The sequence below is a fragment of the Anomaloglossus baeobatrachus genome, chromosome 7 (genome assembly GCF_048569485.1).
Source record: "Anomaloglossus baeobatrachus isolate aAnoBae1 chromosome 7, aAnoBae1.hap1, whole genome shotgun sequence".
NCBI lineage: Eukaryota > Metazoa > Chordata > Amphibia > Anura > Aromobatidae > Anomaloglossus > Anomaloglossus baeobatrachus.
Genome location: NC_134359.1, coordinates 144,865,993 through 144,891,564, shown reverse-complemented (window position 1 = coordinate 144,891,564; position 25,572 = coordinate 144,865,993). Strand labels below are relative to the sequence as shown.

Sequence of the window (25,572 nt, the reverse complement as noted above, 5' to 3'; positions counted from 1 at the left end):
CGCTTTGGTTAGTAACCCGATGTTTATCTTAGTTACGTGCAGGAAGCCGACACTTCCCCGCTCAGCTCACTCCGCCCCCTCCTGCCCGCGGCATGTATTGTACACACACACACACACTCACACACTCACACACACACACACACACACACACACACACACACATGGTCCCGCTCGGCTTACCTGCGGTGATGAAGTCCCGCCATCCCGACCTCAGCGCTGTCACTGTCCTCTATGGCCGCCGCTTGTCACATCACCTCTCGCTTCCGACCCGAGACTGACTAGCGGTGACGTCACGGGCCTCTCGCGATATTTGGCTGTGAAGGCGGCGGTCATTGAACTCAGTGACAGGGGCTGTTAGTGTGCAGGAGATCAGCGCAGGTAATGTACCTCGCTGACAGCAGCACTTGTCATGCTCTGCAGTGACCTGGGCTGACCCATTGATGTTAGCTCAGGTCACTGCACTGCTCTCCCAGCCAATGGGGAACATCCTGCTCTTCATTGACTGGGACAGTGTGGATCGTCATGGAAACCCCTTGGATTACAGCAGACCTGGATTTGTTTTTCATTCTAATAAATTGGTTAAAGAGGGAATGTTTTGGGGAGTGTTTTTTCAAATAAAAATGTGTTTGTCGTCTATTTTTTTTTATTACTGACTGGGTTGGTGATGTCGGGTATCTGATAGACGCCTGACCTCACCAACCCCAGGGCTTGATGCCAGGTGACATTACACATCTGGTATTAACCCCATATATTACCCCGTTTGTCACCACACCAGGGCGCGGGATGAGCTGGGGCGAAGCACCAGGATTGGCGCATCTAATGGATGCGCCACTTCTGGGGCGGCTGCGGCCTGCTATTTTTAGGCTGGGGAGAGTCCAATAACCATGGACCTCCCTAGTCTGAGAATATCAGGCCCCAGCTGTCTGCTTTACCTTGGCTGGTGATCCAATTTTGGGGGACCCCTACGTGTTTTTTTTTTTTAAATTATTTATTTAATTTAAAATAACAGCGTGGGGTGCCCTCAGTTTTGGATTACCAGCCAAGGTGAGGTTGCCAGCTGTGGTCTGCAGGCTGCAGCCGTCTGCTTTACCCTAGCTGGCTACAAAACTAGGGGGAACCCTACGTCATTTTTTTTTTCATTTTTTTGGCTAAATACAAAGCTAAGCACCCCTTAGTGCCACATGAAAGGCACCAAAGGGTGCTCCACTTTTTCTCCACTTTTTCTCCATTTTTTCTCCACTTTTTCTCCACTTTTTCTCCACTTTTTCTCCACTTTCTCTCCACTTTTTCTCCACTATTTCTCCATTTTTTTCTCCATTTTTTATCCATTTTTTTCTCCACTTTTTCTCCACTTTTTCTCCACGTTTTCTCCACTTTTTCTCCATTTTTTTCTCCATTTTTTCCTCAATTTTTTCTCCACTTTTTCTCCACTTTTTCTCCACTTTTTATCCATTTTTTTTCTCCACTTTTTCTCCACTTTTTCTCCACTTTTTCTCCACTTTTTCTCCACTTTTTTCTCCTTTTTTTTCTCCACTTTTTCTCCACTTTTTCTCCATTTTTTTCTCCATTTTTTCCTCCATTTTTTCTCCACTTTTTCTCCACTTTTTCTCCACTTTTTCTCCACTTTTTCTCCACTTTATCTCCACTTTTTTTCTCCACTTTTTCTCCACTTTTTATCCATTTTTTTCTCCACTTTTTCTCCATTTTTCTCCACTTTTTCTCCACTTTTTCTCCATTTTTTTCTCCACTTTTTCTCCACTTTTTCTCCACTTTTTCTCCACTTTTTTCTCCACTTTTTCTACATTTTTTTCTCCACTTTTTCTCCACTTTTTCTTCACTTTTTCTCCACTTTTTATCCACTTTTTCTCCACTTTTTCTCCACTTTTTATCCACTTTTTCTTTACTTTTTCTCCACTTTTTCTCCACTTTTTATCCACTTTTTATCCACTTTTTATCCACTTTTTATCCACCTTTTCTCCACTTTTTCTCCACTTTTTCTCCACTTGTTTCCACTTTTTTCTTAACTTTTTCTCCACTTTTTCTCCATTTTTTTCTCCATTTTTTCTCCACTTTTTCTCCACTTTTTCTCCATTTTTTTCTCCACTTTTTCTCCACTTTTTCTCCACTTTTTCTCCACTTTTTATCCATTTTTTTCTTCACTTTTTCTCCATTTTTTCTCCACTTTTTCTCCACTTTTTCTCCATTTTTTTCTCCACCTTTTCTCCACTTTTTCTCCACTTTTTATCCATTTTTTTCTCCACTTTTTCTCCACTTTTTCTCCGTTCTTTTTCTATGGTCGGTCTACCTATTAGCTCTGCCATGCATACTGTAGCTCTACACCTACTGCACATGTTACTTTATGATTGACATCTCTTTTGTACCAGAGCTGTCTAAGCCTACTCTGACCCCATATTTGTCATTACTATATTGTCCTTGTACTGTATTATGACATTTGTATCATGTGTTTCATTTCTTGCTGTGTTGCAATTTTTTTGCTGCATCCCAATTGTACCTCTACATTGTTCGAGTTTATGTTATTGTTCTCTCACTCTTATGTGATACTGATTATTGTCATTTTTCATGATTACATGCAGATAAGTCCAATCTGACGAAGGCTCAGGCCGAAACGTCATTTGTAACTTGTTTTGGACAAAAACATATATGCTTCTGAAAATTTTTTTTTTCTTAATACGGACCAATAAAGAGTGATTTTGCATTACTATCCGTTGTGACTTACTGACTTAGTCTGGGAGATTTAGAGTGCCGAGGTTACTCACTAATTTTATCTATTATTACCTCTGAGCACCTATATACCAGTGAGCAGAGCTTCCTCTACAGTAGTTCTCCTGATTAGGCATGCCCTTACCTCATGAGCAGGGCATTGCAGCTTTGGTAGCAACCATTACGACATGGACTCTGCTGCTGTGGACCCGAGAAGAGTGAGTGCAGATTCATTGCACCCACACTCCTCACATGAAGGGTCCGCACTCCTAGAAAATGGGGGATACGTTCCCTGAGTGTCTCCCCCCCATATTCTAGATGGTCCAGAGTCGTCGTGGGACCCCTTTATTTTTTTTCTTACAATAAATTGGTGAAAGAGGAAATGTTTTGGGGACTGTTTTTTCAAATAAATTTCTTTTGTCGATTTTTTTTTTTTTTTGTTAGTACTGACAGTTTATGATGTTGGGTATCTAATAGACGCCATGACATCACAAACTGCTGGGCTTGATCTCAGGTGACTTTACAGCTAGTATCAACCCGATTTATTACCCCGTTTGCCACTGCACCAGGGCACGGGATGAGCTGGGGTGAAGCGCCAGGATTGGCGCATCTAGTGTATGCGCCACGTCTGGGGTGCCTGCGGCCTGCTATTTTTAGGCTGTGAAGGCCCAATAACTATGGACCTTCCCACCCTGAGAATACCAGACCACAGCTGTCCGTTTTACCTTGGCTGGTGATCCAATTTGGGGGGACCCTACTTTTATTGTGTAATTATTAATATTTATAAAATAATTATAAAAAAGAGCCTGAGGGGACCTCCACATTGGATCCCCAACCACGGTAAAGCTGCCAGCTGTGGTTTTCAGGCTACAGCCGTCTGCTTTACCCTAGCTGGCTATCAAAAATGGGGGGACCCAACGTCATTTTTTTTTTTAACTATTTTTTAAATAGAAAAAATTAATGGGCTTCCCTGTATTTTGATTGCCAACCAAGGTAACGGCAGGCAGATGGGGGTGGCAACCCATAGCTGTCTGCTTTATCTGCGCTGAGAATCAAAAATACCGCGGAGCGCTACGTCATTTTTTTAAAGATTTATTTTTACAGCACTGTGATGTCCAGCAATCAAAATACAGGGAAGCCCATTTTATTTTTAGTTATTTAAATAAATAATTAAAAAAAATATATATGGGCTCCCGCTGCATTTTTTGTATTGCTAGCTAAGGGTAATCCAAGCAGCTACTGGCTGCTAACTCCCACTGCTTGGTGTTACCTTCACTGGCAATGGAAAATCCAGGGAAGCATTTTTTATTTTTTTTTGCCAAAAAACTACAAAAAAAGGACGTGAGCTTCGCCATATTTTTGTATGCTAGCCAGGTATAGCAGGCAGGTGCTGGAAGAGTTGGATACAGCGCCAGAATATGGCGCTTCTATGAAAATGCCATTTTCTGAGGTGGCTGCAGACTGCAATTCGCAGCAGTGGGGCCCAGAAAGCTCAGGCCAACCTGTGCTGCGGATTCCAATCCCCAGCTGCCTAGTTGTACCTGGCTGGACACAAAAATGGGGCGAAGCCTACGTCATTTGTTTTCTAATTATTTCATGAAATTCATGAAATAATAAAAAAAGGGCTTCCCTTTATTTTTGGTTCCCAGCCGGGTACAAATAGGCAACTGTGGGTTGGGGGCAGCCGTACCTGCCTGCTGTACCTGGCTAGCATACAAAAATATGGCGAAGCCCACATAATTTTTTCAGGGGGCAAAAAACTTCTACATACAGTCCTGGATGGAGTATGCTGAGCCTTGTAGTTCTGCAGCTGCTGTCTATCTGTATGGAGAAGAGCAGACAGCAGCTGCAGAACTACAAGGCTCAGCATACTCCATCCAGGACTGTATGCAGAATTTTTTTGCCCACCAAAAAAATGACGTGGGCTTCGCCATATTTTTGTATGCTAGCCAGGTACAGCAGGCAGCCATGGGCTGCCTCCAACCCCCAGTTGCCTATTTGTACCCGGCTGGGAACCAGAAATATAGGGAAGCCCGTTTTTTTTTAATTATTTCACTTATTTCATGAAATAATTAAAAAACAAATGACGTGGGCTTCGCCCCATTTTTGTGTCCAGCCGGGTACAACTAGGCAGCTGGGGATTGGAATCCGCAGCACAGGTTAGCCCGAGGTTTCTGGGCGCCTCTGCTGCGGATTTCAGTCCGCAGCCGTCCCAGAAAATGGCGCTCTCATAGAAGCGCCATCATCTGGCGCTGTATCCAACTCTTCCAACAGCCCTGGAGCCGGGTGGCTTGTTGGGTAATCATGAGTTAATACTGGCTTTGTTTTACTAGCCAGTATTAAGCCAGAGATTCTTAATGTCAGGCACGTTTGACCCGGCCATTAAGCATCTCCAATAAAGGGTTAAAAAAAAGACACCACACAGAGAAAAAATACTTTAATAGAAATAAATACACAGACACATTAGAGACTCCATCTTTATTACCCCCTGTCAGCCCTCCACGATCCTGCTCTTCTGTCTTCTTTCTTTCTAGTGTAGTAGTAATGACGGTTGTAGTGAGGAAGGATGAGGTTCACCAGCTCATCACTTGGGGCTGGGGAACCTCATCCTCACTACAATCCTCACTACAATCGTGAAGCAGCGTGCAGCCTTCACTCCGTGAGTGATCAGTGCTGGCTGCTAGCGGTAACAGCGGTAACGCTGACAGACGCGTTACCATAGCAATGGTGCTCTCGGAGCCGCGGTTAGCGGTGACGTCACCGCTAACTGCGTTGCTATGGCAACGGTGATCTCCGCTAATGACCGTCTGTGTCAGCCGGTCCCTAACGGAACGGGGAGTCGACCGTGTGCTAGAGCATGTCGCCGGTACACAGCGATACACATATGTGCACCGTGTACCGGAGAGATGCACTCGCAGGTCCTACATGACGCGTCATAGTCATGTGACCAGTCTGTAGCCAATGAGATAATAGCCACGTGACTGGTCACATGGCTATTTTGACGTCACGATAGGTCCTGCATCTCTGCTGGCAGTGCAGGTCACCGGGAGGATTAAGCGATCATCGGATGGAATAGCGGCAGGAGACAGAGTGCAGAAGGGATCGCGGGGACCGGTAAGTGTTATGGCAATGTTTATTAACTGTTTGTGTACATTTATAATGCATTTTTATGTATTTGTGATTGCCTCCCATTATAGCCTATTGGTTCGCGTTCGGTTCGTCGAACGTTCGACGAACCGAACTCGAACGGGACCCCCGTTCGGCGAAGCGACCTCGAGCCGAACCGCGACCGGTTCGCTCATCTCTACTCACTACCCTAATAGGGACAGGAAACACAAAGAGGTTAGAAGGCCTTTCCGCGCCCTCATCAGCATTGTTTTTTCCTGTCCCTATCAGGCATGAAGAGGTTATCCTGTGGTGTTCTGTGGATTGGAGTTACCTGGAGCTGGATCTGGGAAGCTGCGGACGTGGCTCTTCCTCCTACTCCATAGCTGCTCCCATCTCGTCATGATTCGGGACCCCCCCACTCTTCCTGCGCTTTCGGGTAAAGCAGAATGGTGTACGAACTGGGGGCCTCTCTGAGCTCCCCGGTTCTCCCTCCTCCCTCTCAGCCAGCGTCTCTGTGAATTGGCATGCACCGGAAGTGAATTCCTGTTTCGGTTCCGGGCCCGTGCGCATGTGCGTTGTTGCGTTCCAGGCCGGAACGCACAGGGATTCCCTGTATGCGCGCTCCGTTGTGGCGGTATTCGCCTCTGCAGGTTCATTCCACCTTGGAGCTCACACCACAGACGACGCGGCTGTCTGGGTGCGCACCTCGGGCCTAATCAATGCATTTCTCCTGTGTTTCAGGTTTTCAGGTTCTCCTGTGTTTCCTGTGTTTCAGGTTCATCAGGAGGCCTGATTAGAGTATAGAAGTCCCTAGATGGTATGGACATCTACAAGGGAAGTGTTTTTTGGCTTTTCTCTTCATTTTTTCTGATCTTTGTTTTGGTTTAAAACCTATAAAGTGGGCTCTTCAACTCATTTTTGATCCAGCATGGCATATTAATAGTGTATACCACCATTGTTATCTCTTTTGAGCCTGGTTATTAAAAGCTATTTGATCAGAATTGGTTTTGTGGATAATTTCAGACAGGATCCATGTTAGGGACTCATCAGGGTCTTTAAGGGTGAATCATCGGTGAGCAGGGGCACCAAATGTGCTTTATTATGGTGCCAACCTCGGCGGCAAGGTAGGGTGAGAGCGTAGGGCCAATGGTAGGGCCCTTTATGCTTACCTAGATCCTTGCTTATCTCAATTTTTTTTATCATTTTGCCTCTTTTTTGGAGTGCTCTCCTCATATCTAGTTATTGAGTTTTTAATATATTAAATAAAATTTGCAACTTTTAGGAATTTTTGTTTTTGTTAATTTACATTGTGCAGTGCTAGACAAACCAGAAAACCTCTCCTACTGCAACCTAACTACTATTTGTCATTGGAGCCATTGGAGGCCTTTGTGATGGCAACTTCCTGTGTCAACCATAACTCAGACCAGCGTTAAGTTTTTTAAACAATTCACATCTTTTCTGTTGTGTCCACCATCCGGTTTACATCCATGTGCCTTCTGTTGTTGTTTTTTAGTGGACCGCAAAAAAAAAACGGAAGGAGGGTTACATACAGTCAAAAGCTAGAAAGATAGATAGTTGAATAGATAGATAGCTAGATAGATAGGTAGATAGATATAATGTCCCACTCCCCTGCATTTTGTAATATTGCACCCTCTGGTACCTTTCATGTGGCACTAAAGGGTGCTTAGCCTTATATTTAGCCAAAAAATAAATACATAATTAAAAAAACCGACGTGGGGTCCCATATTTTTTGTAGCCATCTTGGGTAAAGCAGACGGCTGCAGCCTGCACACCACAGCTGTCAGCTTCACTTTGGCTGGTAGTCCAAAACAGAGGGCACTCCACGCTGTTATTTTATTGGATCACCAGCCAAGGTAAAGTGGACAGCTGTGTTCTGATATTCTCAGACAAGGGAGACCCATGGTTATTGGATCCTCCCCAGCCTAAAAATAGCAGGCCGCAGCTGTCCCAGAAGTGGCGCATCCATTAGATTCGCCAATCCTGGCATTTTGCCCCAGTTGATCTTGTTGCCTTGGTGTGGTAGCAAACGGGGTAATTATGGGGTTGATACCAGCTGTGTAATGTCACTTGGTATCAAGCCCTTGCATTAGTGATGTCACGGCATCCATCAGATACCCAACATCACTAGCCAGTCAGTAAGAAAAAAAAATAGACAACAAAATAATTTTATTTGAAAAAACACTCCCCAAAACACTCCCCCTTTCACCAATTAATTGAAAAAAAAAAAAAAAAAAAAAAATCCGGGTCCGGCATAATCCAATAAGGGGGACCCCTGATGATCCATACCATACTCACTGTCCCAGTCAATGAAGAACAGAATGTTCCCCATTGGCTGGGAGAACAGTGCAGTGACCTGAGCTAACATCATTAGGTCAGGCCAGGTCACTTCAGGGCATAACGCGTGCCAACATCATGAACTCTTGAGGTCAGCGCTTGGCACTGAGTTCCATGGCCACCGCGTTCTCATGCGAACTGTCCTGTGAGCCCATGACGTCACTGTTAGTCACAGTCTCGGGCGAGACTTGATGTGAGAAAGCGGCGTCATGGAAGTCAATGATGAGCACTGATGTCACGAGTTCAGTGGAGATCATCACAGTCGGTAATGATCTAAGCTAACCTCCTGATGTCAGCGTTCGTCATCCTGCAGCTGCTTGCACACTGTTGTGTGAGTCACTGCAGGGCTGGCGGGGGGAGTACGACATACACTGCAGGGGCACTGATAGACTGAAGCCACACGGAACGTCTTCCATGTGGCTTCAGGGGTTTTCAGAAACCACATGTGAGTCGAAAATAGTCAAAAATGGATGCACACATATTCTCCAGGCTCTCAACATTCAGTTTCATCACTTGCCTATTCATGTCAGCCTTTTTCTCATTCCCCCCCCCTGACCTTTTAGCAGGGTCCAGCAGAAAATTACTCGCATTTCCCATTAACTTGCATTGTACTTGCTATTCAGAACGAATACACGAATATTACAAAGTACTCTTTTTGAGTATAGCGATTACGAATATTACGGTACTCGCTCATCTCTACCGACAGCGTCCTTGTCAAATGGGATGGGGAATTCGCCAACATGACCCCATTTTTGGATTTTATCAATAACAATGATGCTTCATTGTGCTTTTCGGTTCCTTGTTCAGCAAATAAAATTATTATTATTATTATTTATTATAGCGCCATCAATTCCATGGCGCTTTACATGTGAAAGGGGTATACATAATAGGGACAAGTACAATAATCATAAACAATACAAGGCACAGACTGGTACAGGAGGATAGAGGTCCCTGCCCGTGAGGGCTCAGTCTACTAGGTTGATTTTTTAGATCTCACCTTGCAGGGTGATTTTCTTTCTGGTAGAGTGGAGTATTGCAGTCTATAGAAAATCTATAAGTGGGAATACAATCAACACTTAAATCGAATAGTAACCATCCCAAGCATACTATAAAATCTATCACTATTGGAGAATTTACACACATTGATAGAAACTGTTCAACAGAATCCTTTTATCTTGATGAATACCCTGTAACATCACAGAGGTTAATACAGAGGGCATATAAAGAAAAGGATATTAATATGGCTTTTCAAAAAATAAAAAACGAGATTTCATGGAAATAATTTTTCGAAACAGAAAAATGGCAATATTAAAACAATGATAAACAATTGATTATCATAAGTTAGATTCAGTACTCCATATAGTAGACAGTTTCAGCAAATAAAAAGGATTGTAGAGAGGTGTATATACCTATATAATATCAGGATCCTATTTACAATAGGATCCTGAAAAATGGTGTTTCTCTTATAGCCCGCAAAGGGAGATATATTGGTAACATGATATCACCTAGCCTGTATATGGTGAAAAAGAAAGAAAATTGGTTAACTAGCAAAGGTTTTTTTTAAATGTTTTGGAGCCAAGTGCAATATGTGCACATATGCAAAAAAGACTGAGGAAATAGAAGGTAAAAAGATTCAAACTTTCATTAACTGTGAAATATGTTGTCTACTGCATTGAATGCATATTATGCATGTGGGCTGCCCAATATGCAAGATCTAAAAGAGAATAGCAGAGCACATGGCCAATATTGGTAATGGGAATGAAACATTTTCAGGAGTAGTTAGACATTTTGTAGAATGAATTATAGAGATGGCACATTTTATATATATATATATATATATATATATATATATATATATATATATACAGTGCCTACAAGTAGTACTCAACCCCCTGCAGATTTAGCAGGTTTGATAAGATGCAAATAAGTTAGAGCCTGCAAACTTCAAACAAGAGCAGGATTTATTAACAGATGCATAAATCTTACAAACCAACAAGTTATGTTGCTCAGTTAAATTTTAATAAATTTTCAACATAAAAGTGTGGGTCAATTATTATTCAACCCCTAGGTTTAATATTTTGTGGAATAACCCTTGCTTGCAATTACAGCTAATAATCGTCTTTTATAAGACCTGATCAGGCCGGCACAGGTCTCTGGAGTTATCTTGGCCCACTCCTCCATGCAGATCTTCTCCAAGTTATCTAGGTTCTTTGGGTGTCTCATGTGTACTTTAATCTTGAGCTCCTTCCACAAGTTTTCAATTGGGTTAAGGTCAGGAGACTGACTAGGCCACTGCAACACCTTGATTTTTTCCCTCTTTAACTAGGCCTTGGTTTTCTTGGCTGTGTGCTTTGGGTCATTGTCTTGTTGGAAGATGAAATGACGACCCATCTTAAGATTCTTGATGGAGGAGCGGAGGTTCTTGGCCAAAATCTCCAGGTAGGCCGTGCTATCCATCTTCCCATGGATGCGGACCAGATGGCCAGGCCCCTTGGCTGAGAAACAGCCCCACAGCATGATGCTGCCACCACCATGCTTGACTGTAGGGATGGTATTCTTGGGGTCGTATGCAGTGCCATCCAGTCTCCAAACGTCACGTGTGTGGTTGGCACCAAAGATCTCGATCTTGGTCTCATCAGACCAGAGAACCTTGAACTAGTCTGTCTCAGAGTCCTCCAAGTGATCATGAGCAAACTGTAGACGAGCCTTGACATGACGCTTTGAAAGTAAAGGTACCTTACGGGCTCGTCTGGAACGGAGACCATTGTGGTGGAGTACGTTACTTATGGTATTGACTGAAACCAATGTCCCCACTGCCATGAGATCTTCCCGGAGCTCCTTCCTTGTTGTCCTTGGGTTAGCCTTGACTCTTCGGACAAGCCTGGCCTCGGCACGGGTGGATACTTTCAAAGGCTGTCCAGGCCGTGGAAGGCTAACAGTAGTTCCATAAGCCTTCCACTTCCGGATGATGCTCCCAACAGTGGAGACAGGTAGGCCCAACTCCTTGGAAAGGGTTTTGTACCCCTTGCCAGCCGTGTGACCCTCCACGATCTTGTCTCTGATGGCCTTGGAATGCTCCTTTGTGTTTCCCATGTTGACCAAGTATGAGTGCTGTTCACAAGTTTGGGGAGGGTCTTAATTAGTCAGAAAAGGCTGGAAAAAGAGATAATTAATCCAAACATGTGAAGCTCATTGTTCTTTGTGCCTGAAATACTTCTTAATACTTTAGGAGAACCAAACAGAATTCTGGTGGTTTGAGGGGTTGAATAATAAATGACCCTCTGAATAAACTTTTCACAATTTTTTAAAAAAAAAAAAAAAAAAAAAAAAAAAAAAGAAATAGCATTCTTTTTTGCTGCAGTGCATTTCACACTTCCAGGCTGATCTACAGTCCAAATGTCACAATGCCAAGTTAATTCCGAATGTGTAAACCTGCTAAATCTGCAGGGGGTTGAATAATACTTGTAGGCACTGTATATATATACGTATATATATATATATATATATATATATATATACATATATATATGTATATATATATATATATATATATATATATATATATATATATATATATTGATTTTCATGGTCATTTCTTATATTTATACAATAATATGATGCTTTGCAAAGGAGAATGAATAAGTAAGAATTAAATTTTCTTCTTAAAGCAGACTTTGTATTGATATCTAACTTTCTACTTATATAACTAGTGGTATTTCTGTTATAATGTAGTCTTTCTCGATTAATGTGTAGTCCTTTTGCTTTTTACATCCTATTACTTGAGAAATATTGGTAACTTTTTTCTATGTATATGCATACAGGGATTCATTCTCAGAATTGAAGCAGGTGTAAATGGTTAATTGTTGATTTGTTTTCCTGGGTGGGCAGGTTTTGATTTTAAATGTTTGTTGTACCATGTGGAAATTGTATTCAGTGAACAAGGGCATCTGCCAAAAACGGGTTTGAATATATCTTATTTGACCACCATGGATTTTAAAATGGAACAATAAAGTGTTTGAATTTTATTTGGAGAGCCCAATTTCTTCTTTTTTCGTCTGCATCCAGCGTAAGTCCACGGATTCAGATGGGTCTTCAGGGAATATACTACGGGTGGAGAATTTAACCATACTGAAGGGTGTATTTTTTTTCTTTTTCTACAAATTCTAAATTTTTGCAAGTCAAATTTATGAATGAGATAGCCAAGATGATTGCCTATATAATAAATGAATTCTCAGGTTCGAAGCTGTAATGGGTAGTGAGATATAGAGCCTATAAGTAAAATGTTAAAAACATTGTCACCCTTTTACTCATCAGTCTAAAGGCCACTTTACACACAGAGATTAATCTTTGGCAGATCTGTGATTGCAATGAAATCATAGACATATTGTTCCATTTGTACACAGCCACAAACCTGGCACTGATTGTCCACAATTTCACTGCCACCACAGATCTGCCAAAGATTTATCTCTGTGTGTAAAGTGGCCTTAAAGGTGGTGTCTCACATAGCGACGACGACAACGACGTCGCTGCTAAGTCACCATTTTCTGTGACGTAGCAGCGATGTCCCGTCGCTGTCGCTGTGTGTGACATCCAGCAATGACCTGGCCCCTGCTGTCTGGTCGCCGGTCGTTGCTGAATGTCCTGCTTTGTTTTTTGGACGTTGCTCTCCCGCAGTGAAGCACACATCGCTGTGTGTGACAGCGAGAGAGCGACGAACTGAAGCGAGCAGGGAGCAGGGAGCCGGCTTCTGGTTAAGCTGTAACCATGGTAAACATTGGCTAACCAAGAAGCCCTTTCCTTGGTTACCCGGTATTTACCTTAGTTACTAGCACCGCCGCTCTCATGCTGCCAGTGCCGGCTCCCTGTTCCCTGCACACGTAGCTGGAGTACACATCTGTTAATTAACCCGATGTGTACTCTGGCTAGGAGTGCAGGGAGCCAGCGCTAAGCGGTGTGCTCTCACGCTGCCAGTGCCGGCTCCCTGTTCCCTGCACACGTAGCTGGAGTACACATCGGGTAATTAACCCGATGTGTACTCTGGCTAGGAGTGCAGGGAACAGGGAGCCGTCACTGGCAGCGTGAGAGCGGCGGACGCTAGTATCTAAGGTAAATATCGGGTAACCAAGAGAAGTGCTTTCCTTGGTTACCCGATATTTACCTTAGTTACGCTTCCACGCGTCGCTGCTGGTTGGGGGCTGGTCACTGGTCACTGGTCGCTGGTGAGATCTGCCTGTTTGACAGCTCACCAGCGACCATGTAACGATGCAGCAGCGATTCTGATAAGGTCAGATTGCTGGTCGTGATCGCTGCTGCGTTGCTATGTGTGACACCAACTTAAGTCTTTGATCTATTTCTGGGACTTCAGACAAGTAATCAAGATATCCCACTATCTTATGGTTACACAACCATTCAGTCACTGAAACCTTTGATCTTTGCAGGGTTTTTACTTTATCTTCATTAAAGTTAATTTATGATTCTTAATGGCAAGACCAAAGTAATCTTTCTTTCCATGTATTTTAAGGTAACAGGAAAACATTTACCATGCTTTTACTTATTGTGCTTTTCTCCCTCTATAGGCATTCTGTTGGTGATACTAAAGTCCCATTTTGCCTTCAGTCATGTGTAAAGCCTCTGAAGTATGCAATTGCCGTTAATGATCTTAGCACAGAGTTTGTGCATAGATATGTTGGAAAAGAACCCAGTGGTTTAAGATTCAATAAACTGTTTTTGAATGAAGATGGTAAGTTAAATGTTTTTTTTTTTATTATAATGTATTATACTAACATTTTCAGGAAAATTGAGGTTGGGGATCATCATTTCTGTGAGGAATATGGTATATTCATACATGCCAGTCCACCTGCCAATCATACATATTTCCACACATCATGAGCTGCATCAAGAGGTCATCCTTTTCAGTATAGAAATCAAATAACTTCATTCTGGAACAAACGATAAGGCGTGAAAGTTAATTATTGAGGAAGCAGCATCTGAGCAGAGCAAAGCCTCCTGGTGACAAAAGTCATTCAGCTAGGAAAGTGGGCGAGCGATAGTTAGTTCCAAAGAAGCATCGAAGGGTACTTGGAGACAGACGGGCACTCATGTAAAAATTGTAAATATTGGGGTGTGCATACCTCCCACAAATATGGCAGGCATATTTTCGGCCTCAGGACAGTGGGACACACGTAAGACACATATTTTACTTTAATTGTGGGACATGCGTATCAGCCTATAAAAAAATAACTAGCCGCTTGAAGACAATAGACACATCATGTTTCCTAGCTATGGATAGATAAAATCATAATAAGAAACATGATGGTAATATTTTCCCCGTGGGACAGTTAGAGGTGGAGATATGAGGAAAGCTGTCTTTTCATAATTCTCTGGAACCAGAATGCACATCCTATGTTCAGCCCTTTCGTAGGTCACCAGGTGGGAGGTATGTGGGATTTTAAAAACAAAAGTAAACATTTTTGAAAGTGGCCTTCTCAGGAGAGGTCACATCCGGTAAATGTACTGAAATTACCATTGAAACCATTGGCTCCACAGCGCCTCCCCTGTGCCGAGCCAGCACCAAGGCCTAGCAGCCAGCTAAGGAACTGGTAACTTATTTAAGTGTCTGTGTATGCCTGTTTGTGCTACTACCTTTTATTTGCATTTCTGTCTGTAATATCTGTAAATTCATTGTTGTGTGTGCATATATATTTTTTTATCTAGTGTGCCTGTAAGGGGATTAAATACATAGTTTAACCTTGCGTTGCTCTTTTATCTCTATCCATAAATCTGCACGTCTGAGATTGCACTTCAATATCACAGGCTACCTGGGCTGATTTCTAGCCTGATATAATCCTGCCAATGGACCAGGCTTGTATCTTAACTAGGAACTGCTGGCAGCAAAAAACTGCGCAAAGTGGATCTTACATACCCCTGGGGGTGCGGAACATCCAGTATTGGTGGAAGCGACAAGGCCGTATCACGTGGCTTCGACGTATTAGAAACATCAGGGTGGGGCTGCGGGGTCTGGTTTCATCACCATTTCCATACAAGAGTAATCACTTTTTAACAAAGCTTTTATGTCAGCAGGAAATATATATTCCATCAATTTGAGTGGTATATCACCCAATATCAATGTGATCCATAAAGTAGGGTATATATTTTGATGTTCTTTTGGCTCATATAAATGTAGAATTTTGCACCAATATGGAGAAATCAGTGTTTAAAAGATTGATGAAAATCTGTAAATTTCAAAAAATAGACTTACTCACTGAAAGCAGAAACTATGGGGATTGGGAATGTCAGCTATCTTCAATAATGCTAACATTTAAAGATCAAATTTTAAAGATTTATAAACAGATTTAACAAAAAAATATTGATAATTTAAACGGTCACAGGAGATATTGCAGGGAATTCCAATGTTGGCTGGATGAAAATATTAAGATATATATTATAACTATCACTTCTTAATACTTTAATTGTATTATATTTCAGTTAATTTGCAAAAATCAAGGACTCTTCCAATTGTCCAAAAGGCAATGTAAAAACTGGTTCCCTGATTCATTTGATGCCCTAAATTGAGATAAATTACCTAAAATACAAATGAAATAAAATTAAAAATAAATTAAACTAATTTAAAATACAAATTTTTGTTCATGATTAGCTGAACACAGAATTATTAAAAAATGTAAAACCCAAAATATATATGTTAAATACAGTAAGAGGTGGTGGAACAGCAATATAGAATTATACAGACAAATAAGGTTAGAATTAGTGATGGGCGGACATGCTGATACCCAGGATCAGTGGGTCCAACCTGGTTTTATTTTTTAAAACCCAGTTCTGGTCTGGAATTAATGCCGGATATCTGCCCGTGCGCCGGTCCCCATATAAGTCTATGGGGACCCGAATCTGGCGCTTTAAAAAGAAGGAATAGGGGGATTAGAGCAAGTGCATTATACTTACCAGTCTGCACGCTCCTGTAATGCTGCTTCCGGGGCCGCTCATTAACTTCATGCATACGCACTGCTTCGCCCGCCCAACGGCAGTTCCAGCGTTTCTCATTTGCTGCAGTCAGACTGCGCCCCCACCCTGTCTGACTGCAACTAATCACAAACCCTGTGTGTGTCCCTATTGTAGTGTAAAAATAAATAAATTAAAAATTGGTGCACGATCCCCCCATATTGTGATAACCAGTACAGATTAAGCGTACAGCTTTATGTGTTGTGATGCAGTTTTGATGCATTTTTTTGCCAGGAGATGCAGATTTGTGCAGGAATATGGTTTATAAATTTTAACAACATATGTGCATCTCTTGGCAAAAAAGTGCACAAAATGGTTTTGACGCCATTTCGATGCAGTTTTCTGCCAGGAGCTGCAAATTTGATTCTATAAACTGGTGCAGACATTTCAGCATCAAATTTGCACCACCTGGCAGAAAACTGCACCAAGATGGCTTAACATTTGTGTGCACTTTTTGGCCACGAGATGCAGATTAGGTGCTGACATTTTTACACCATATTCCTGCCCCGAATCTACATCTCCTGGCAAAAAAAAATCTTATCACTATCATGTTTTGATGCAATTTTTTTTTAGAAGGTGTAGATTTGGTGCAGGAATATGTTGTATAAATTTCAGCATCAAATCTGCAAAAACACGGTTTTCTGCCACGAATGACCTCACCTGAGTTCAATTAGGTCACCTGAGGTCAGGTTACCTGCTGTCACAGGTGGAGGACTGTGGGAACCTCCTGTTGTGACCACAAACAAACTGAGGGATGTCACCGCTCATCGCTGCACCTCAGTCATTCTCTGCCTGAAGCCCACAGTGTGCAAACATTTTCTGTGCCAGCGCAGATTCACTTCAGTATGTATCTAGCAGAGCTGGAATCATCAGGGGATGTTGTGTGGAGTAGGTCGGAACTGGGTGTTTTGGGGTTAATAAATTGGAGAAAGAGGGTGTTTTTTTTTTGTATGTTATATGAATTAATGGATGTTTTCGGTGTTTGTGTTTTATTTCTTTTCACTTACTGATTAGTAAAGGGGTGTTTCTCATAGACCCTCCCAATTACTAATCTAGGGCTTAGTGACAGCTGTGAGCTGTCATTAACCCCTTAATACACCTATTACCATGGGCCTCCTCAGTCTGAGAATAGCAGCCCTCAGCTGTTGGCTTTATCATAGCTGACTATTAAAATTGCAGAAGACTGCACGCCGTTTTTTAAAATGTATTTATTTAAATATTTTTTCAAAATTTGCATGCGGTCCCTCTTATTTTGATACACAGACAAAATAAGCGGAAGGACACAGCTGAGGGCTGCAACCTGTAGCCGTATGCTTCACCTGTGCTGGGTATCACAATATGGGGGGACCCTACGCCAATTTTTTAGATATTTATTTTGACATCAATATACAAACACAGACAGCATCTGTTATTAAAAGCAGTCAGACACGCTGTCACTCAGGATGGGAGCGCTGTCTAACTACAAAAAACAGAAATGCCAGGACTGTCGGTGGGCAGAGGAAGCAGTGGATATGTATGAAGGCTAATGAGCGGCCCTTGAAGTAGTATTCGCGGCACCAGAAGTAGAGTTACAGCCACGCGGGAGACTGCCCCTGCTTTCCATTTTTTTCTTTAATTTTCCTTTAGTTTTTAATTACCCGAGTTGCCAGATCTGGATAGGTACTCTAAGTTCCCTGAGAACTTAAGGGTCAGTGCACGGGTACTTTTTAACCCACATGGATCTGGATTTTTACAGTTCGGGTCCGTCTATCAATAGTTCTAATCAAATTTTATACAATGCAATAGATTGCTGAAGTGGTGAACTAAATAGTAGCATAATAAATATCAATTCAAACCACAGTGATTAATTACTTCCATGCAATTCAGCCAAACAATGAAAAAGAAACCATACAATACCCATTAAATAAGTCAGTTGGACACATATGAACTTAAGACATTCATGACAACAAAAGGTTCTGTTTCCTGCACCTCACCCTCCAGTGCATGTTTTGCTTACACCACTTTAGGGAATATTGAGCTGGAGTGTCACAAACACATCCCACTCCCTACACATATGACTTGGATTTGACTACAAAGAGGGACTCCACTTTTCACTCATTCAATCACCTATCGCAGTAGGCTAACAGTGAGCTAAGTGCACCCTAATTGTGCCCACGTTGCGTTCTGTCCCTGCAGAAATTTCTGCAGCAATTTGAACAGCACACGTGCGCTTCAAATCGCTGCGGAAACAGTCCGTAATGAAAAGCCGATTTCATGCGCTCTGGATGCAGACTCTCCCATAGACAGAGCGGGACCTGCATCCAAAGCGCATGAAAGAAGTGACATGTTGCTTTTTATAACGCAGCGCTTCGGCAGCAGCCGAAGCGCTGCGTTCTAATACGCCACGTGGGCATGGATTAGGCAGAATCTTCATAGATTGTGCTGAGGACGCAGGACGCATGAAGTTACGCTGCAGTGCAGAACGAAGCATAACTGCATGAAAATACGCTATGTGGGCACATAGCCTTAAGCATGTTCACATATTAACACCACACTTTTCACTACCACCAACTGCACTGAATATCTGTACTGAATAATACATTAGTACTTACGCCATCTAGCTTTCTCTAAGTACCGGATAGTTACTATTCTTGCAGTTGGCATCCACAGAGTAACAGAGCTAGACTATACTTTCACTCTTCGAGGATTGTGGTATCTTTAAAGCAGCAAGGAGCACAGCTATAAAAGTTTAGATATAATATATGAAAAATAGTGGACAATACTTAAAAAGGTTAAAAAATATGACATAAAAAGAACAAACAAAAGCAACACTGTAGGAAAGAAAAAGGGATAAATACAGAAATATCTTACAAATTATATTCGTGAACACTTCAGGCTGGGGGTCACTACAGAATTATGGCAGATCAGCAATACACATCTTTCTCTGATCTCCCCATCAGGTTCTTTAGGTGAGATGTTATAAAGGGTCTACCAGACCACTTACACCTTTGTCTACTAAGTGATAGATTTATAGATTTAGAGATTGATTTACAGATCACCTCACAAGCTCATTCTGACACCTGCCTGGAACCACAGTTCCAGTGGCACTTAATTGAAATACGTCCTTGCCAAGCCTCCTGTAGTTTATTTTGGGTCATGGGACTAGCACCCACACTCTGTAAGCCACTTTATCCCTTGTTCCCTAATACTGTACTCAGGGCTGTGGAGTCGGAGTCGTGGAGTCGAAGTTGGAGCTCATTTTGGTGGAGTCGGTATAAAATGCACCGACTCCGACTCCTAAAATATATAATAAATTGGGGACAGTAGTTCAATGCAGAATGTGCTGAATATTTTTCATAGGAATTTGGGAAAGTTATGAAATGTCCTATAAGTGGCTGTTCTATTCCTGATCTAAAGCTACATTCACACAGTGTTTTTGCTGCATTTTTTGAGGATACGTTTGTCAGCTGCAAAAGCAGATCAGCTTTTTAAAAAACGGCATAACCTGAAAGGTTTTTGAGCTCATAAATAATGTTTTCAATAGCAAAAGCAGATTAGATACACGTCACACAAACTGACATACTCATTCTTTGTGAGGATCCTCACAAAACGATGTGTCTGAATGTCCTATCTTGAAACTCATTGCCTTTGCTGGATGTCCAGAGTCACTGTATTTCACTGAATTATTTTGCCATCAATGTTTGATATGTTTGTGACAAGAAAGAAATTCTTACCAAGTCACTGGCAGTAAAAGATACTAAAGCTCATCACACCGGCCAGTTCCTCCAGGCCTTAGTGGAAAACGTTCTCCAATATTACGAACTCAAAAAAAAAACAGGTTCTTGCTATTGTAAAGGATAAGGGTGGTGTCACACACAGTGACGACGACAACGACATCGCTGCTACGTCACCATTTTCTGTGACGTTGCAGTGACGTCCCGTCGCTGTCGCTGTGTGTGACATCCAGCAACGACCTGGCCCCTGCTGTGAGGTCGCCAGTCGTTGCTGAATGTCCAGCTTCATTTTTTGGTCGTCGCTCTCCCACTGTGACGCACACATCGCTGTGTGTGACAGCGAGAGAGCGACGAAATGAAGCGAGCAGGGAGCAGGAGCCGGCATCTGGCAGCTGCGGTAAGCTGTAACCACGGTAAACATCGGGTAACCAAGGGAAGACCTTTCCCTGGTTACCCGATATTTACCTTCGTTACCAGCGTCTGCCGCTCTCTCTGCCAGTGCCGGCTCCCTGCTCTCTGTACATGTAGCTGCAGTACACATCGGGTAATTAACCCAATGTGTACTGTAGCTAGGAGTGCAGGGAGCCAGCGCTAAGCAGTGTGCGCGGCTCCCTGCTCTCTGCACATGTAGCTGCAGTACACATCGAGTAATTAACCCGATGTGTACTGTAGCTAGGAGTGCAGGGAGCCAACGCTAAGCAGTGTGCGCGGCTCCCTGCTCTCTGCACATGTAGTACAGCGACGCGTGTCATTATGATCGCTGCTGCTTCTGCTGTGTTTGACAGCTAAGCAGCGATCATAACAGTGACTTATAAGGTCACTGTTGCGTCACAGAAAATGGTGACGTAACAGCGATGTCGTTGTCGCTGTCGCTATGTGTGAACCCAGCTTAATGCTTCAAACTTGATAAGTACAATTAAACTGATGAATGAGAGTAATGAACAACAGCTAGAAGACAATTTAGGCTTTAGTATGTTAGAGATGGAAGGCCACAGGGCTGTTCATGTAACTGAGGAACAAACAGATATTACAACATAAGAACAGCAAAATGATACTTTAGGATTAGATGATCTTGTTGAAGCTGCTTCAAAACACTTTCATATTCATCACATGCGCTGTGTTGTGCACACGCTACAGCTGGCAATAAGAGATAGTCTGCAAGAGGGACCCCGGTTTCACACATCCGGCTTTTCGCCGGTTTGGCGGATGCGGCGCACTCCAGTACAGTGTATACAGTACAGTGGCAGTGCGACAAACGCCGGTCACATGCTGTCATGTGACTGGAGCATTTGACCCGGAAGTTGTGGCGCTGCCACTATACTATATCTTACTGTACTGGCGTACGCCGCATCCGCCAAACCGGCGAAAAGCCAGATGTGTGAAACTGGGCGGACATGCTGGAAATCCAATTGGAAAAGTGAGGAAGTTGGTTATTGCCGCCAGGACCCCTAAAATTGATTCCATCTTGAAGAGACGTGCTGGGAAAGGGGCAATTGTTGATTAAGCCACTCGGTGAGGCAGCACTTATTTAATGACTGAGCGATTGCTTGAACTAAAATTGTTTCTTATAGATATGGTGAATCCTCAAGTAACATTAAATGAAGGTCAATGGACATAGGTGGATGAATTGAAGGAATTGCTTAATCACCCATTTACCGTGACTAAAAAATTACAAGCTGAGGATTTAACTCCTGGCATTTTCATAAGGGAGTGGAAAAACTTTATAATTTGCCTATCCCAAAAAGGAGGTTTAATCGCAGATGGCATTTCTGTTTCAATAAAACAGAGAGAGACACAGGTATTGGAAAATAAAATTCTTCTGGCAGCTGTTTATGTGGACCCAAGTCATCGTCTACTGCTTGATGATCAACAGCTTACTAAAGGAAAAGAAGCTCTGACTGAGGTAGCAGTTAGGATGAGTGGCCTACAGGACTGCCAGGCGCAAGAGGACTTGGGGCCTGACAGTGCTACTGCTGCCATATCTTCATTCTCTTCAGATGAGGAGTTTAACTTTGACAAGTATTTGAATGACATGGAGCAGGTAAAGCATTGGCGCAAGGAAAAAGATTTCACTCCGTCTCCTAAAGCAAGCAGATTGACCAGTTTTCAGTAAAATTTTTCACTTGCTCTGAAAGAAATTGAAAAATTCAACCGTTCATCAAAACTGACTGTGCATGAGGCAATTCCTTTATACCCGGAAATTGTTAGAGATGTTGCCCATGTGGTTACGGCTTTGCCTCCAACCCAAGTTACTGTAGAGAGGTTGTTCTCTAGCCTTAAAATTATTAGGTGAGATTTGAGGTCATCTGCGAAGGAGGACCTGATGGAGGCAATTCTATTTCTTACAACAAATTCATAGACTGCACAAATGTTATTTTTTTGCCACTTACATAGTGTATTATATAGTGTTATATATAAGACTATGTATTGCACTATGTAAGTGGCAAAAAACAGTTTTCAACAAAAACATACTAAATAATAACATTTAGTATAATGCTTATATTTAAGTGAAAAATTTATTGTAGTACAATGTGAACATCAACATTTAATCATTTTTATGCTCCAATAATCAAGATATTTAGATAGAACATAAAATATATTTATTGGAATACAACTTTAGAACACAAAAAACTAATAAATTGTAAATATGTAATACAATATGTAATATATACTGTATATTTATATACATACATACATACACACACAAGATATATATGTAATCTACTGTATATTACATAGTGTATTACATATTTACAATTTATTAGTTTTTTGTGTTCTAAAGTTGTATTCCAATAAATATATTTTATGTTCTATCCAAATATCTTGATTATTGTATCATAAAAATTATTAAATGTCTGATGTTCACATATACATGTTCATGTACTACAATACATTTTTCACTTAACTATAAGCAATATATGTAGGAGTCAGAGGAAATTGAGGAGTCGGAGTCGAAGGTTTGGCTTACTGACTCTACAGCCCTGACTGTACTCATACTACTTCTTCCAGTTTGTATGGACCTGTGCTATTTTCACCCAGACAGAATTTACATCTTCTCTCTGAATCTCATTTACATAATTTGTGATTGATTCTCCTGAACTGCACAGATCTTTCCCAAGAGTCTTTCATGAGATCTAGCTGGCCTATAAGCATCACCCATACCGGATCTCAAAAGGGAAGCATCAAGTAAAGGTCCACAGTACCTTTGAGTGAACAACAAATAGGAGATGTTAGAGATATCACTCCCTGTCATGCCTCCAAAACTCAACCAACATCTTGAGCACTTGTTTTTAAAGTCAAACTAAATAACTTGCACAGGCCATTGGTCTGTGAATTGTACCTGCATTTTTTAACAGAGTCACTGCATCAAGTTGGACATGAACTGGATCCCTTGATCGGAGAGCATCTCCTTGAGAAATTGTAAAAGATAAAATATGCTTATCAGGGCATCCATCACCTTGTCTTCCTTAATAGATGACAGAGCTGTGGCCCCGGGCATCTAGTAGCATAATTTAACACTGTTAGGATGAAGCGGTGACAAGAACTGCTGGGTATGGTCCAATAATATTTGCATCACTTTTCTAGAAGGGATCATCAATGATGGACAAAGGAACCGATGAGGCCTTGGGCATAGGCCCAGATTTCCCCACACTTTGGCAAGTGATACAAGAGCTGCAATAATTTAGTACATTGGTGCCCATTTTAGGCCAATAAAAGATTTGAATGAGTCTGACTTAAGTCCCTAAATGTGCAGCTCAGAGAAACTCATGTGAAACCCTCAATAATTGCTCTCAAAACTGGTAGGGCACAAGGAGTTGCCTTTCTTTTATCCCTACCTGTTGAGCTTCATAAGGAATAGTTTTGATCCCAGAATACCTACAGTGGGGAAAATAAGTATGTGATGCACTGGCGACTTTGCAAGTTTTCTCACCTACAAAAAATTGAAATCTCTGTATTTTTTATTGTATTACAATTTGCCAAAGGCAACTAAACCCCTAAACTAAAGATATATTTTAAAATATTCCAAAAACATGAAGAAAATCAAGTGGCACTCACCCTCCATAAAATTACTTCTTTATTATATTAACATTGAAAGTCCATGCATGGCAGGAGAGTAGGAAAATGGAGTATACGGACAACAGCCATTTTGTGTGGCTTGAACGCTTCTACAGCTCCACACCTACGTACTGACGTCAGACAATATCTTTAACCCCTTAACGACCATGGGCAGTAATATTACGTCCTGGCAGTCATAGTGTTACTGCCCGCGGTCTGATGCCGGCAGCTTGCCGCGATCGGCGCACATCTCAGCTGATTTTCACAGCTGAGATGTGTGCCTGCCAGGCATGAGCAGAATCGTTATCTGCCCGTACTGTTTAACCTTTTAAATGGCGCTGTCAATATGTGACAGCGCCATTATAATGGCATCGATGGTAAACATTTACTCACCGGCCGATATCGGAAGTCAAGTGACATGATCACGTGACGTGATCACATGACTTCCGGTGGTTGTCATGTAGCACAGGGTCATGTGATGACTCCTGGAGCTCATATGACTTACTTTCGGTTTCACCCAGCCCAGAGCTGGATGAGGCAGAAAATGAGCATATCTGCTATTTACCGCTGTATAGCTGTGATCAGCAGATATGGCAGAGCGATCAGATTGATGAACCATATAGCCTCCTAGGGGGACTGGTAAAATAAAAAAAAAGTAAAAACAAAAGTTTTAAAATATTAAAAAAAATAAAAAAAAAATAAAAATCAAATCAACCCCCTTTGCCCCATTGAAAATTAAAGGGTTAAAAAAAAGAAAAAAATATACACACATTTGGTATCGCCGCGTTCAGTAATGCCTAATCTATCAAAGTAAATCAATTATTCTGATCGGTAAATGGCGTAGCGGCAAAAAAATTTCAAACGGCGAAATTACGATTTTTGGTTACCACAAATTTTGCGCAAAATGCAATAACAGGCATCTGCGCAATAATGGTACAGTTAAAAACGGCAGCCTGAGATGCAAAAAATAAGCTATCACTGAGCCATAGATCCTGAAAAATGAGAACGCTACAGGTCACGGAATATGGCGTAACACATGCGCCACTTTTTTCGGACAAATTTCTGATTTTCTTTAACCCCTTATATAAAAGTAAACCTATACATGTTTGATGTCTATGAACTCGCACTCACCTCAGGCATCACACCTACACATCAGTTTTACTATAATTTGAACACAGTGAAAAAAATTTTTCTCAAAAACAATAGTGCTATCGCACTTTTTTTGCAATTTTTCCGCATTTGGAATTTTTTGCTGTTTTCCAGTACAGTGGAACCTCGCTTAACAAGTAACCCAGTTAGCGAGTATTTTGTCTAATGAGCAAAGCTTGCTGTAAATTTGTAACTCGGTTTACGAGAAAGCTTTGCTGTACAAGCAAAATACTCACCGCACACACTTCCGGTTCCGTACATCAACTGCACTTTAACCCGCTTTTGCAGTCCACACAAACGCACACAAGCAGGCACAAAACACACACAAACAAACACGCACACACACACACATACAGTATTATGCTCACCTTACCTTCCGTTCCATCGCCGGCGAACTACAAGAACCATGAGGCCGGCGATGGAACGGAAGGTAAGTTGAGCATAATATGTGTACCTT

At 41.9% G+C, this 25,572-nt stretch overlaps 1 protein-coding gene across 3 annotated transcripts in view; it reads left to right on the top strand.

The window, feature by feature from the left end:
* The window catches only part of LOC142245214 (glutaminase kidney isoform, mitochondrial-like), a 1,837,395-nt gene that overhangs the window by 653,121 nt on the left and 1,158,702 nt on the right, over window positions 1-25,572 (top strand). For all 3 annotated transcript variants that reach the window (XM_075317734.1, XM_075317731.1, XM_075317733.1), the window contains exon 6: window positions 13,761-13,924. In XM_075317734.1, the coding sequence (XP_075173849.1) occupies window positions 13,761-13,924 (164 nt within the window). The remainder of the gene's footprint in view (window positions 1-13,760; window positions 13,925-25,572) is intronic.